This window comes from Spea bombifrons, chromosome 7 (assembly GCF_027358695.1).
Source record: "Spea bombifrons isolate aSpeBom1 chromosome 7, aSpeBom1.2.pri, whole genome shotgun sequence".
NCBI lineage: Eukaryota > Metazoa > Chordata > Amphibia > Anura > Pelobatidae > Spea > Spea bombifrons.
Genome location: NC_071093.1, coordinates 38197515 through 38212149, shown reverse-complemented (window position 1 = coordinate 38212149; position 14635 = coordinate 38197515). Strand labels below are relative to the sequence as shown.

The 14635-nt window shown below is 39.4% G+C and overlaps 1 protein-coding gene across 1 annotated transcript; it reads left to right on the top strand.

Moving 5' to 3' along the window:
* Window positions 1–7567: 7567 nt before the first annotated feature.
* On the top strand, window positions 7568–11005 carry LOC128501844 (parvalbumin, thymic CPV3-like). Its single transcript, XM_053471485.1, has 5 exons — window positions 7568–7608; window positions 8398–8465; window positions 9100–9232; window positions 9715–9824; window positions 10733–11005. The coding sequence occupies exons 2-5, from the start codon at window positions 8405–8407 to the stop codon at window positions 10756–10758; spliced, it is 330 nt and encodes a 109-aa protein (XP_053327460.1). The 5' UTR covers window positions 7568–7608; window positions 8398–8404; the 3' UTR covers window positions 10759–11005.
* The last annotated feature ends 3630 nt before the right edge of the window (window positions 11006–14635 follow it).

The following is a 14635-nucleotide window of genomic DNA, read 5'->3' as shown; positions in this document are numbered from 1 at the left end:
TCTTCTGGGGACTTTTCTCCTAATCCTAGCCCCCCACATATTTCCATTTGTCGCCCCCCCCGTCAACCACCTAAATCTGAACAATCTCATACCTATTATTTCTAACCACAACCCCTCCTCCTACTGTGCTCCGTGGCAATGCCCGCTTTGACGCAACAACATGGCTACCATACATGACCTATTTATCTCTCACGCCTTTAACCTCTGACACATCCTGCTGCACCATCCTTGGGGGTCTTACATGTCAGCCACACTCCTAGGTGATAGAATAAGCTCCCTTCTCTCCACTAACTGCACCTCTCAGCAAACACAGAGTCTCCCATGCCTTTCATTCCATTCTTTTGCAGCTCATACAATCCATCTCTTCTCTCCACTCTCTCTTGACATTGCATTGATTTATCGCTCACAGTTGTTTGACTATTTTTCTGCTCAATTCCCCTTCTTTTTTCTTGCAACTCCTCCAGCTCCAAACTCCTCTCTCTATCCCCCTCTTTCGGTCTTTCCCAATGGACTCATTTTGCCACACATGCTGAAGGACACTCACAAGTTATCTCTCTCTCTTCCCTCTTTTTGACCACCATCTTCTAACCTTTTCTCCTACACTGCCACATAGCAAAGTAACACACAGCGCCCTCCCTAATATTTATAGATAACTGCCAAATAATACCCTTCCCCTAGTCTCAGCTCCACGGGAATCTGTTCTACCCCCAACACACTTTCCTCATCTCTCAATGGCATTGCCCCAGTTGCCCAAAGCCATCCCCGCTAACTAAGATGTCAACCATGGCATACAAATGACATTGCAATCTACTGAGAACTTTATTCACTACATATTTATGTTACACTCTTACAATTCTGCCCTCTCTTACTACAACTCTACTTCTCTACTCTCAAATCATCCATTTCTTCCAATTATGCTATTTTTCACCTTTAATTCCCTTCTCTGTCTGTGTGCACCCACACCACAATCCTCCTTTACTGCCCAAGACCTTGCTGGCCACTTCAAAGACTAGATTGAAACTCCAGACTGCTACTCTGCAACATCCATCTACACCAACCACCACTACCTAACCTACTTAACCACTCTACTTTTGTCCCCAAAAAAGTATCAACTTGACATTCTTCTTTATTCCGCTCACCCAACAACCTGTGCCCCTCACCCTATCCCATCACACCTTGCTAAACTCTCTCTCCCCCCTCCCTTTGTCTGTCACTTACCCACCAATTCAACCTTTCCCTCTCCTCTGAAGTTGTGTTACCTTCCTTAGATCTTACTTGTCTAACTACTGCACTATCTCTACTCCCTTTTACCTCTATCTGTGTATGATCGCCTTCCTCCCCTCTAATTGCCTCCTTGGCCCTCTACAATCTGGTTTCAGACCCCTTCACTTTGCTGAAATGGCTCAAACAAAAGTATCCAATGACTTGCTGTTTGCCAAAGCCAAAGGTCACTTCTCCCTGCTAATATTTCTGGATCTCTCTGCAGCTTTTGATACTGTTGATCGCTATCTTCTTGTTGACTTGCTGTCTTCCGTAGGTATGTGAGATACAGCTCGCGCCTGTATCTTGTTCTATCTATTAAATTATTATTCATCTGGGAAGACACCTTCACCTCTTCTACTCTCTGCTGACTTCTCTCAATGACCAGTCTGAATCTCTCCAAACGTATCTCCGCTCCTACCATCTCCACCCCAAATCATTAAATTATCAATCTCACCCCTGTCGTGTTTTCCAGAGACAGGGAGTCCTTGGAATGAGATGGATGGACGGTCAAAGAAATATACCTCTCAAATTCAAAATAGAGTTTTCCTCAACCTCCAACCAGTTCCCCCTCACGTTGACCCCTTGGGTTTGAGTGGCTGTGGGACTTGCGGATGAGACACTTCTACCAGCAAACTAACAGCTAGATCACACAAGGCCAATAGGGATAAAAGGTAGAAGAATTATATACAGATGGGAATGAAATATAACGAGAGGTAACGGCAGATAGCTGGCAGGTGAGCATGTCCTGTGCCTATAGTCCACAAGAAAGCACTAGTACAGGAATGGTGAATATCTTGTGTGTGGAGATGTTGGTTTAAATCCAGGCAACCCTCTTCCAATGGTGTAGTAGCCAGTTGTCCAATATATTTTAGTAGGCACTAAGGCAAAAGCATAGCCTGGAACATGATGAGCCTATGATGAAGCGTCTGCGAAGGTGAAACATGTAAGGTGTTTTCTGTTTACCCACCTTTTGTGATGTCTTCAGATCAAACGGTGCAAGTGATTTACACCGGCAGCATCCGGTTTTTCTTTTTTTTTTGTACTTCCGGTGGGCTTTTTGGCTAGGATGCCATTCTCTTTTTCTTCATTTACTAACGGTTCAATTAAAGCCACGTTGGTTTTAATTTGTTTCTTTTGTATTTGTTACTTTGTTTTATTAATGCTAGTTTGAAGGTATCGCCCTTATCTTCCTGCAAACAATTCATCCCAATCAATTGGCTGTTGAAGCCAGCCTTCCTAAAATCCTTACTAGCCTTGTGGCCGCACTCTGCACTGGAGAGCCTACTCAGCTGGCTGCGTCTCATGTGCAGACTGCCATTTTTGTGCGTTCTTATGAATCTCCAATGATGAGGAGGGTTCACAACAAAAGAAGCAAAAACGCAATAGCAAAATCTGTAAAATTTCATTAAGATTAATTCTCCAAAACGAGGGAAATAACCAACATAGAATGAAATATAAAGAAAAGAGTGCGCTAAAACAAATAAAACATAACTTTATTATTATTAAAAGTTCTAATTCCCTCTTGCAAACTAAAAACAAGTGTAGTCACTAGTCATTAAACCCCATACACTGGGTTTACCCTGGATAGCCCTCTAACGCCAATTCCTGCCTGGAACTTGTACAGTTTTGTGTTTGTCTTCCAGTGCCTGCCCATGCCGGTCGCCTGCCGCGGCTGCTCCTCCGTCTCCTTTAATCCTTCTTTTAATTTTTCGTATACTATGAAAATACAGTCCTGCACCAAGGATTGCTTGTCTGCATGTGCCTATATGCTACGTGCCTTTTTATGGCTTTTCCTCCATTTGATTCCTTTCTCCGAGGTGGCCAGTTCTTTGGTGTGTTTTTTAATATTGGGGGAAATTGAGTTGTGTACTGTGTGGCGGGATGCCATAGCATGCCGCTGGATGTTTGTATCCATTGGTGTTGTCCTGCTGTTGCTGGAGATCCTGGATTGCAAAATCGAGTCTGGATCTCTATTCCTATACCATGAGATGATGCTGCTGTAAGTGAAAGGTGAGTCCAGAAGGCGTCAGGGATGTAAACCCCCACCTCTGAATTTTGTTTCCAAATCAACAAACGCCTCTGAATGTTATCCTAGTGATCTGAAAACACTTGTTGTCTGAAAACAAAAATAAAAATTTTATCCAGATGGCTTTTTCTTTCTGCATCTTTAACAAACTGGCAAACATGTTGGGTTGAGCAAGCCAAGAACTAAGTCTCCCTAAACATATTACCCCTACTACCCCTCTTGCTGCATACCCAGCTTTGTGTCCCAGATACCACCTCCCCCACCCTATCTCCACTTTCACCAGCAGTGACCCCAGGCAATACCTGCTCAGTAAGGCATAAGCTCCTCTCCACGTTCCCTGGGACACCCTCTACAGGGGTGACATGATGTGCACAGAATGGCATTCACAATGACTTATGGGTTTTTTTTTTTTTACATTTTGTTGAGTAAAATAGGAGCAAATCACATTTTATAATGTTTAGAATTTAATAGAAATTCCATTTGAAGTGGCAAAACAAGTGGTAAAAAAATAAAATAAAAAAAGTTGTGTTTTCACTAAAACAGGAATCAATTTTACATTAAAGCAGGAATTTACTGATCCACAGATCCCTGTGTCTCGAATGTATTTGAGAAGCCATAGCAGAACTCCCTGTATCCTTGTGCAAGACGATGCCGTGTAGGCATATAGTCACAAGAAAATCCAACACAATCTCCTTTCCCATTATGAGATTGCCCCCAGCAGGCGTATAGGGAAACAGGCTGAATGAATCCCACATTGGGGGTTTATTCACTAAACATGCAGGGAAAACTCACCAGCGTTGGTTCATGATGCATTAGTTAAATTTTAATAAACAAACCTTAAACTCCAAAGAGACTTACAAATTCCAATCATTTGACATGTGGCCCTTACAATGTGGCCCTTTTTGCTATTTACCTGTAAGCCCAAAACTTAACAGTGTCTAGCTGATCTATGTTACATCTATAAGAATGCAATTACTGTTTTAAAGTCATACGAATGATGTCAGAAATATATACACACGCAAAGCAAGTATTTACATAGTATGGGTCAGAGCAACTGAGACATCAGAGTACCAGATAGAAATACCCCAAATCGAGTTAAAGACTACTTCTGTCTGCTCCTGTAACACATCAGTCAATCAAGCTGGCTGGGAAACTTTTTCCCTTCTCCTTCCTGCAATATTTAGGTGTTTCATCAAATCAGCGGTTTTTGCTTTTTTTTTGCCCCATCTATGTATTGTTTGCCTCCATTGGTCACACCAATTATTTCATTCTGCCTAATTGTAGCCTAAGGGACGACGTGTTTCAGATGAGGAGTATATTTTATAAATAAATAATGCCGGTAACTCGAGATTCCAACTTGTCTCAATATACAATGACATCAACTTCATTCTGAAATTCAGGCTTCTTCGTAGTTTGAAACGTATCTGTCTGTTAGGATCAGCATCGCTTTTGGCCAAGGAATTGAATTTCAAACATTGAGGATCTTCGCAGTAAATAGCCAGAGCATCTACCCCTATGTGCTATCTGCTTCAAGTTGGTGAATGATGCCATCTACAAAGTGCCCAAGTGCTTTTTTTAAATTTTTTTTAATAGCTTTTTGAAAGCTGTTTTGATCATCTACTTTCCTCAAAAGTTTTGTAGCAAACTCCCAACACAAGGCTGTACATCAAACTTTGGACATGGAGTTCAGGAATGTTCCTGGAGGTCCACTATTCATCTAAGGCTATCATACCAGCCTCCTCTGACAATACAATTATATTGCATTTATGAGCAGCACCAAATGTATAGATGCTGGGTGGGAGGTGTCATTGGGCAACTGCCCACCAGGTGCATTGGGTAATTGCCTGGTGGGCACTTGCCCGATAACAGGCCTATATGGACCTGGCTAAATTATTTTTGGGAGTCACTAAAGGAAGAAAATAGGACTGGTTATAACTGTATTTTCATCAGTAAATATAAGTTTTCAGTCCAAACTGGTGATTCCGATTTCACCAAGAACACAACTGATGTACCAATCATATAACCAAACCTCTCATTTATATTATGTTTATATATTTGCTGCCACCTTTATTAGGGTGAGAATGTGCAATTATGAACACTATCATCTTCTCGCTTTAGTGAGGCCAATGGTCCTGAGCCTCTAAGTGTAAAGGAAATTCAAAACAAAACAAGTGGAGGATACGATCATAAGTATTGAGTTATCACATTTAGTGATATTCCATTCTTGTTTAATAATTAAGGGTTGGTATGGTCGTACTTTCATCTTTCATATACCACAACTAATTATTGCATGCAGTCAATAGAGTATTATGCTGTAGGCTGACCAGCTCCCGGATGACCGCTCCCAGGAAACTTACCAGGGGCAAACTGGCTGTGACAGCCCATCTGTTTATACCCTATGTTTGGATTATTCCCTAAAACAGAAATGGCTACCAGTGGTATTTAATGGTTAGTTTTGGAAGAATTGTATCTATTAAAAGTTATTCCTGTATCATACTGTATGCTAAAATTATGTATGGAAAGGGGAAGATATGACACACACACACACACACACACACACACACACACACACACGGATTAGTGTTGAAAAGGAGTGGGAATAACACCTTATAGACGTGGTTAAACTACCAATGGTGTAGAACAAGCGGAGAATGGGCCACAATGGACCTCAGACTCTGTACATCAAGCCACACGACTTGCCTGGAACATAAACGCTGATATACAAGCTTTTCTGGAAGAAATGCAGATTGAGAAGTGGTTGGGCTCTGGCTTGGACGAGTTATGCCACGCCAGGCAAGCTTTCTCAGCCCAGTTCAGTCCCTTTTCATCTTAACTAGTTATACTTTCCCGGTATTGTAAGATCCAAGCACAATGGAAAAAAAACACATTCAAAATGCTATAGTTTTATATACATATGTATCTAACACACACATTTTCTAAAAACGCTTAAATTTGATCTCGTACGAGAAAAAAATGGCATATTTGAAACATTTCTTACCCCAGGTTACTGTCTTATTATAAATGTAACAGCTATGAAATAAAAAATCTTTATTATTTGTTGATGCTGCAATTATTTTAAAACATTCTTAGAATGTTGATTCACTGAACATAGAGAGGTTAAAGATCTGTCTGTTTATATATCTCTATGCAACTTTTATACCATTTTTGACACCTGCCTGAATTATTTATTCATATGTTGTACAGGTAGATGTATATGTTACATGTATTTGACATGCAGATATTTGTTACATACACGAAATAGTATACATTATTTATAAATTGTCTGTTCCCTATTCAAACAAATGGTGGAGTATGGGTTGCAAATATTTTATTACGGTTCTAATATCTTACAAAAAACAGATGAAAAAAGGATAAAAATTAAAATATTAAAGCCAACCAACTGCTAAACACCCCCACTATTTATATGAATTGGGCGAGTTGTTTTAATTGGGATCCGGAGACATTTTCAAAAAAGTTTTAAGCTGAAAACAGAAATTAAAAAATTAACTATTTGGTACCATATACAATAGGGCAGGGGCTCCTAAGTGGTGGGTTGAGGTAGTCAAATGATGGGAAATGTGGCTGAATAATTAAAAAATATATAAATATATATATATATATATATATATATATATACATATAAGAGCTTTGTTGCTAGAAATTTATATTTTTATAAATTCAGAGAGCTTAATTTGCTTTTTTTGACTAATAAAATCCAGGTGATTGTATGTAATGGGAACCATTAACAATTACCAGGTAGATCTAATAACTTGTGTCTCTCTAAGTCAACCTCTGGCTGGATGGCACAATAGAGATTACAGCAGTCTACCGAAAAGCGAGAGAATTATATCAGACACCTGTTTAAAAACAGCAAACCTGTGTTTTCAGGCATTTTTACTATTCAGATATAGTATTGGCCCATTTAATGTAGATCTTATGTAAACTCCATACGGCCGTGCTGCTTTGTGCTGTGCACTTTCTTGTTAATAGGAATTATTTATTGTTTTATATAACACCATCAAATTCCGTAGCGCTGTACAATGGGAAGTCCCTCTTTAGTTAATTTGGCTCACCTTTTAAGAAAACCACCAATTGAGAAATGTTATAAAGCGTTACGTTAAGGTATATGTAGCAGTTATAAAAAGTAGAGGGTAGGGCAAGACATTTGAGCTGGTCATGAAATGATAAACTTGATCCCTGGCTGGGTAACCCAAGTAATGCTAATTGTCACACGGATGATCCTATATAAACTCAGCTTTTCCCTTCCCTTTACAGCTCTCGTACCTTACACATCCTCTTCTTACTCAGCACCACCAAAGGTAAGAATCTTCTGGGGTTTTCTTAGATGGAACTTACAAGACAAATCTGGTGGGGGTTTTTAGATGGAGGGATAACACGGAACTTAGAAGACGAATCTGATGGGTTTTTTTTTAAGAACTGACAAGCACACCTGGGAACCTTATATTAGTTGACCCTGCAACGCTTTGATAGACCATCATAAAAATGTTATTGTAGTGACTTGCACTTGGTGGCAACCAAAACCCTCTTTATTACAACCAGGGGGTAAACATATTCTGAATTCAGTTACTTTAAGTGGTACAAGCACTATGCCTTTGTATAGAAAGACTTCATCAGCATAAGGGAACAGTATGTATAATAGTGTAGTTATGGGTTGAATCTTTTAATCGCTTGCTGTGGATAAATCATCAGGTTTTTTTATCTGATGTGTCATTGAATGGTATTTTAGAGATAATATATAGGTATTGCAACTGGTCTAAAACATCATATATATATATAAGAATTATATACAACTGTAAGAATTACGTTATATGTAACTATAGGAATTGTAGTTTCTTATCCATAACCCAGTCATTAATATCTTATTATAAACTTTGAATTTAGGGATCGGGTACAGCACATGAAGCAATACACCTCAGTAGTGCTAATCGAGCAACAATTTAATGAATACTGGTCTATTATCTGTTATCTGTAATTTACAGATAATAGAATGGCTCAGAGGAAAACATGTTATGAATCAGATGTACCTACTTTAGAATGCAAGTAACATTTTTATGTGCCCTGACAATGGCTTCTGCTTCTGTTAACAGTTCCAAAATGAGCATTACAGATATCCTAAATCCTTCTGATATTGCTGCTGCTCTGAAGGAGTGTGAAGGTAAAGAAAATGACTTCTACATCTATAAGAATAATTCTCCTTCAAACATCTTTATGACTGTTGTGGTGACGCAATAGATGTAATGTAGAAAAAGTGATTCCGTTGTGCTAAGAGGTCTTACTAGAGCAACCAAATGAATGATCCAGTTACCTGAGCGATAACATTGGTTGCTATGGTGACAACACCACTAATCCAACTTTGCACAAAAATAATTGTGTATTTTGTTATGTGTAACCCTGTTATAAAACATTGTTACAATTTGAATTATGTTGTATTTTTTATGGGTAAGTGCAGAAAATAAGTGAACCTTCCACCCCTTTTAATACCTTGGCTTTGATGTCCCTGATACATTAAAGCCAACATTAGAGTGTGGCTGTCTGCTACATTCTAACATTTTACTAGCGTGCAGCCACTCATATCCCACAAACACTAAAGAACAGGAATAATCCACACTGTGTAATGGCACACGGGAGACTTTATGGTCTAGATATGTAATAAAAACCCATTGTTATCAGTCCTTTTCCAAACTACAGACCAACATAAACTGTATGACCCAAAAGTTTGCCCTCTTCTGCCAACACTTTAGAAAATGTATAGATTACCGCTGACAGATATTTCTGTTTTTTCCATGCAGCTCCTGACACCTTTAACTACAAGAAATTTTTCCAAACTTGTGGGTTAGTGAAAAAGGCACCCCATGAAGTGAAAACTCTCTTCCAATTCGTAGATAATGACAGAAGCGGCTTTGTTGAGGAGCAGGAGATGCTGTGAGTTACATCGTACTTTTGACAGAATGCTTTCCATCATAGTTAGGCTCATCACAGATTTTCATGACACCCCCAAAGGGGTCAAACGGCTTCTACAACCTCTCTTTAAAGCAATACCTCCAGCACTTCTATGAAAACCACCAATGGAACAATAAAAGACTTATTATATTTATAAAGCTTCAGGTGGTGATTGATGGGATTTTATGGTAAAGTTTATAATCTATTTGCACTTGGACAGCACAAATATTTTGAAGAAGTATCTTCTGTATCACATGACCGTTGCGCAATCCCTTAAAAATCCAAATAAGGAAATTGATAATTATATACAAGAAGGTTTTATGCTCTCAACGGCACTAAGAATGTTTGTAATGTTATATTTCCCTAGAAATGTAAAAGATTCTGTAAAAATATATTTAAAAAAGAAAGGTTTTAAAAAATATTTTTTTGGGGAAAAAACACCAGTGTCTTCTGTATACCAACAGGAATTTTCTTCAGCGGTTTGATCCTTCCGCCAGACTCTTAACAAGCGCAGAAGCAACTGAATTCATGGCTGCAGCTGACCGCGACCGAGATGGTAAAATCGGAGCCGATGGTAAGTGACTTAATACTGCAGAAAGATCAGGCTATGATGATCAACATGATCTAATGGTATGCTATTAAGGAACAGAACTCCTCAGGGAATACCTAAAGGAGAAGTCCCAATAAATATTATATTTATGTCATTTTGAAGAATCATGACAACGTAATGGGTTTTGATGTGGAAAGGCAATGTGTCCTGGCTATGAATGAATGGTCCATGTATAGCCTAAATATGCCCCACTGCCACAACAGAGCTGTGCCGTCTAGTAGCTGTTCGTAGCCAGGTTCTCCACGTCAGGGTCCAAATGTGATAGTAATTAGATGAGGGGGTCAAAGCTGTAAGGATATAATGCTGTGGAATAGGGTCTCCCACTAGGCATCCCCATAGAAAAAGACTGCATCAAGGAGGGAGCAGGGGAAATGATCTGTGCCAAATGTATATTTCCAAATCAAATTAAGACGGATTTAATTATATTATAAACTCATTCTCGATTGTATTTTTAACTATTTAAAGAGGTCGTCACTTCCCCGTGTCATATATATTTTACGGTTCAGTAAACTAAAGAAACCAATCAAATTGTGTTTAAAATAAGCAGATTAGAGTAAGTAACGCACATATATTACATCTAACATGTGTAAACCATGGGGGCGGCCATCTTGACCTTTGGTTCTGAGGATCTCCATGATTATTCCTTCCCTTAAGTTTTTTTTTTTGCGGATTGCGCTCATTCTGTTTGGTGTAAGGCAGTTATTTAGTGCAGGTTTTGTAAGTAATGTTAGATCAGGAAACTATATTCACTAAATCCTTACATTTAAATCATATACCTGCAAAACTATACCACTGATTGGGAAAGACAAGCTATAGGCAGCCAAGCTGAAGGTTGCGGAAAACCTGCTAAAGCATCCCTTTTTCTTTTTCAGAGTTCCAAGCAATGGTTCATTCTTAGTCCCCGTGGCGGAAGCGGCCTTGAGAATTCTGAAACAATGAATAAAGAAAATGGGACCACGTTCTTGACACATATACTCCTCTTAGAAGTCATTCCTATCCGCAAAATGGAAAATGGTGAATGGGAAAAATGTATTTGTATGCTTGTGAGGCCCTCTGTAAAAAAAAAAATACATTGTTTTATTTGGAACGCATTACCCAAAACTGTGTGAACTCGTGATCCAATAAAGAGAAATATACTAACCGAACGCATGTAAAGTTTGCCTGTCTCAGTATCACAATCATACCGCAGTATGTAGCGCAACTATTGGAAGCTGAAACCATCACGGGCATTTATACAACTAATTCTGATTCTCTCTCATCACAAACAATGAGATAAAATCACGATCTAAAACACGCTGGACTTTCAACTAAAAAAAAACCGGACACAAACTGAAATTCTTTCTTTAAAGATAGTTCTTTAAAAAGTCAGCGAACAAAACAGCCCTTACAGTAAATGTAATACTTTAGCTGAAGGATTTCTATGCTAAAGCTGGGCTCTTCTAGTTTATCAGATATGTGTTACAGTGAAATACCGGTAGTAGTTCTAGCCTGAAATAAACATATATATTTCTATTTAATCAAATCATTTAGGCTCCATTAGGTCTCCACACCAGTCCAGATGGGGTAGCTGAGCACATAGTCTGGTCTCGCTCGCACCTGTTGAGACTTTTGCAGGAAATTTCTTTGCTGCTATAGACAACGAATTTAGAGCTTAATCGTGCATCACCCTGCGGGCAGTAACGGTATCCCCAGTACTTATAACACCAGCAATGTGTCTGAGAGGTGTACTGAAACCCAAAAGCAGGACCGCCATTGCAAACACCGGCATCCAATGACACATAGCTATGAACGAGGATGTAAACAATATAAATTCGGGATTTAAGGACACGGTATGCAGGTCAGGGAGAGATTCAGAAGTTAAGACACAAGCGAAGAGTCAAAGATCCAAACAGGGCAGAGGAAGAAGATTCCAAGTTACAGGAAGCCGGAACCGAAGCCTCTTGGTCGCGGCTCTAACCACATCCGCTAAAACCTCTCCGTCCATTTAAAGTATTGGGACGCAGTGGTTCTAATTCACGCACTGTAGAAATAAGGAAAGCAATGGACATCTCTAACACTTGGGAGATTGAACACCAAGATACCGGATTCAAAGTAAAACCATTTCCAGGAGGCCTATCGGGTTTTTGTTAATTTCTTATCACTGGTCTGATGGTTTAACAAATATTTCATTTCAGACCTTTTTGAATGAAAGTAAAACTTTCCAGAGATGTTCTTGGCTAATTATGATATAATGTGTGTGTGTGTATGTGTATATATATATATATATATATATATATATATATATATATATATATAAATATATAATTTATTACACTTAATATACATTTATTACAACTTATAGGGGCACACCAGCCATTAAATGGACATTAATGCATTTAATGGCTGAGAGGTTCCTTTTAATGTACGCGGTCTCCTCCTTGTATATGCGTAGGGGATTCTGCAGAACCCCACTATATGCATTTAACCTTTTGTCCCCTGCTAACTACTTTCAGTGCAGGTGGGTTTGTCCTCCTATTGATAGCCCCTGTTCATAGGCAGAAAGGGCTCATTGATTTCAGTAGAAGAGCTTTCCCATCACTGATTGGCTGATTCAAGCAGCCAATCAATTATAAGAATCCTTGGACCATGGAGGGGATGGGAAGCTCTGTTTTTTTATTATCTTAACATTGAAAAATGCATATAAAAAGCACTTACAAAGTCTGTTTCTCTTTAATGTCACGCTTTTAAGTGAAAAAAGCCTAATTTTTATGCTACACCATTTTACAAAAATATAAAAAACCACTAATATCACGTTTGTTTATAAAAAAATAAAGAGAAAAGGATTCGTTTTTGACAAACCTCCTTAAATGACAATGGACTCACCGTAACGCCAAATAAAGTAGATATTTTGTTTACAAAGCAGGTGGAAACAATGTAGCTGGTTATAGCTTCATTGTATTTCTTTGATGGTCTGCATCAGCAATGGCGTCTTTCTCCGTCTGAAATCCAACTCCTCGTCTCTGCGTCGCAGAAACTTACACCACGGCACAAAGAGCCCCTGAATTATACACGACGCAGGGAATCCCTCGCAACAGCTGAGAAAACTCTAGATGGCCGTGTAAGGAAAGACGCCGTTATATAATGATGTCACAGAATTGTCAGCCAGGTTGCTGGTTACTGTTGCTCAATACCGTTTTAATAAAATATAGTTTTTTTTCAAGCATTATGTTTTACAACACAGCCGTTGTTTTCAAACTGTGCTCCGTGGATCCGTGGTTGCTCTCACGACTATCAAAAAAAATTGTAAAACGAACATTTAAATACTTAAAGAAATTTAACAAAGTACAGGAGGGAAGTTTCTTTCAAAGGAGCAAGAGTCTATAATCTAAAACCAGAGGATCAGAGGCTTAGATGTAATGTAACTTTATGGAGAGGGTGGTGGATGAACAGCCTCCCAGCAGGAGTGGTAGAAATTGATACAGTTAGGGGATTTCATCTAAATCTGCTGAATCTAAGACCAAGGACTGTAAGTTTGTCTCGTTATATCAGGAAAAACGTGCAGACTAGATTATTATTATTTATAGATAGGCTGAATGGTTCTTATCCGCCATCATGTTCCATGTTTAAAGGTGCGTGAAATACCGGTAAATATATTTTTTAGCCCCGTAGTTAATTTAAGGTTCCAAATGTATCTACTTGTTTTTATGGTATTTTGCACATTGGGAAGCGGTCAGGAAATACGCTGCTTTAGAGGAAGGAAGGAGTCGATGCTTCATCTCCCATCATAACCTCTATATATAGAAGATTTCAGGCAGACCCTCCCGCTGGGCTGGACTCATGCTTGATGATTTCGATGGAATGATGTATGCTGCGTGCAGCCGAGCGATAGGCTTCTCACCGGCCAACTCCAGCACCGACCTGGACAATAACGCAGCTAGAGGACAGTCTAATGAGACCCGCTGTGATTAAAATGACCAGCGCATATCTTAAACACACCCTGGGGCGCCCACATGCATTTTTGTGGTGAGAAGAGACTTCAGATATGAAGAGATATCCCAGCATACCAGGCCACGATACTCAGCAGCAACGGTGCCCTGCTCGGCCCTGAATGCTGTATAGCATAACTGTGAACATTTAGTGGGGCCTACTTACTAAACGGAGAGTTAACGGAAGAGTTTGTTGATTTCAGCTCCTTGACTCAACATAATGAACGGCCAAGTGAGTGTGGCTGACCCTGTATAGTCAAATCTATGTCTCATCACACATTGAATTATACATTATACAGGGCCGGCGCTGACTTTCTTGCTGGACAAACTTGCTTGTGTTGGCCCTTCATAATAAATGATGAAGCGAGTTATAAGAACTCTGTATTAATAACCCCCCATAGGGCAGATGTCACGTGCTCTAACTGCGTCCCTTTAAGTGTTAAAAGTCATATATGCCCCTCATTATACAGACAGTCCCGTAAACCTTCTTCAAGGCCTTATCCCCGCATCCACGCTGCTCCTGCACAAGTCTCACTTGATAAAAGAGAAATTCCTTCACTTCATGAACATTTATTTTGCCGGTTAAACAATGCAGCCAATAGGAACCTTTTCCGGATTCCCGTGGATTGTTCTATTTCATGACAGTGGGGGGAGATTGGAAAGAAAGCGCGTCTGAAGATCAGGACAGGGAGAAGTAAATTACATTATATCCCCTTATGTCTAAAAATGGCCCGTTCGGATGACAACTTCTGCATGGAGGTTGTAACCATTCGTAAAAGTAGGGGTGTTCATGACGTCACAACCTTCGAT

Excerpts from the sequence above, each read along its gene's own strand:
- LOC128501844 (XM_053471485.1), top strand. The coding sequence starts at position 8,405 with ATGAGCATTACAGATATCCTAAATCCTTCTGATATTGCTGCTGCTCTG. Across the intron at positions 9,233-9,714 it reads GTTGAGGAGCAGGAGATGCT|GAATTTTCTTCAGCGGTTTG; the intron begins GTGAGTTACATC and ends GTATACCAACAG. Across the intron at positions 9,825-10,732 it reads TGGTAAAATCGGAGCCGATG|AGTTCCAAGCAATGGTTCAT; the intron begins GTAAGTGACTTA and ends TTTCTTTTTCAG.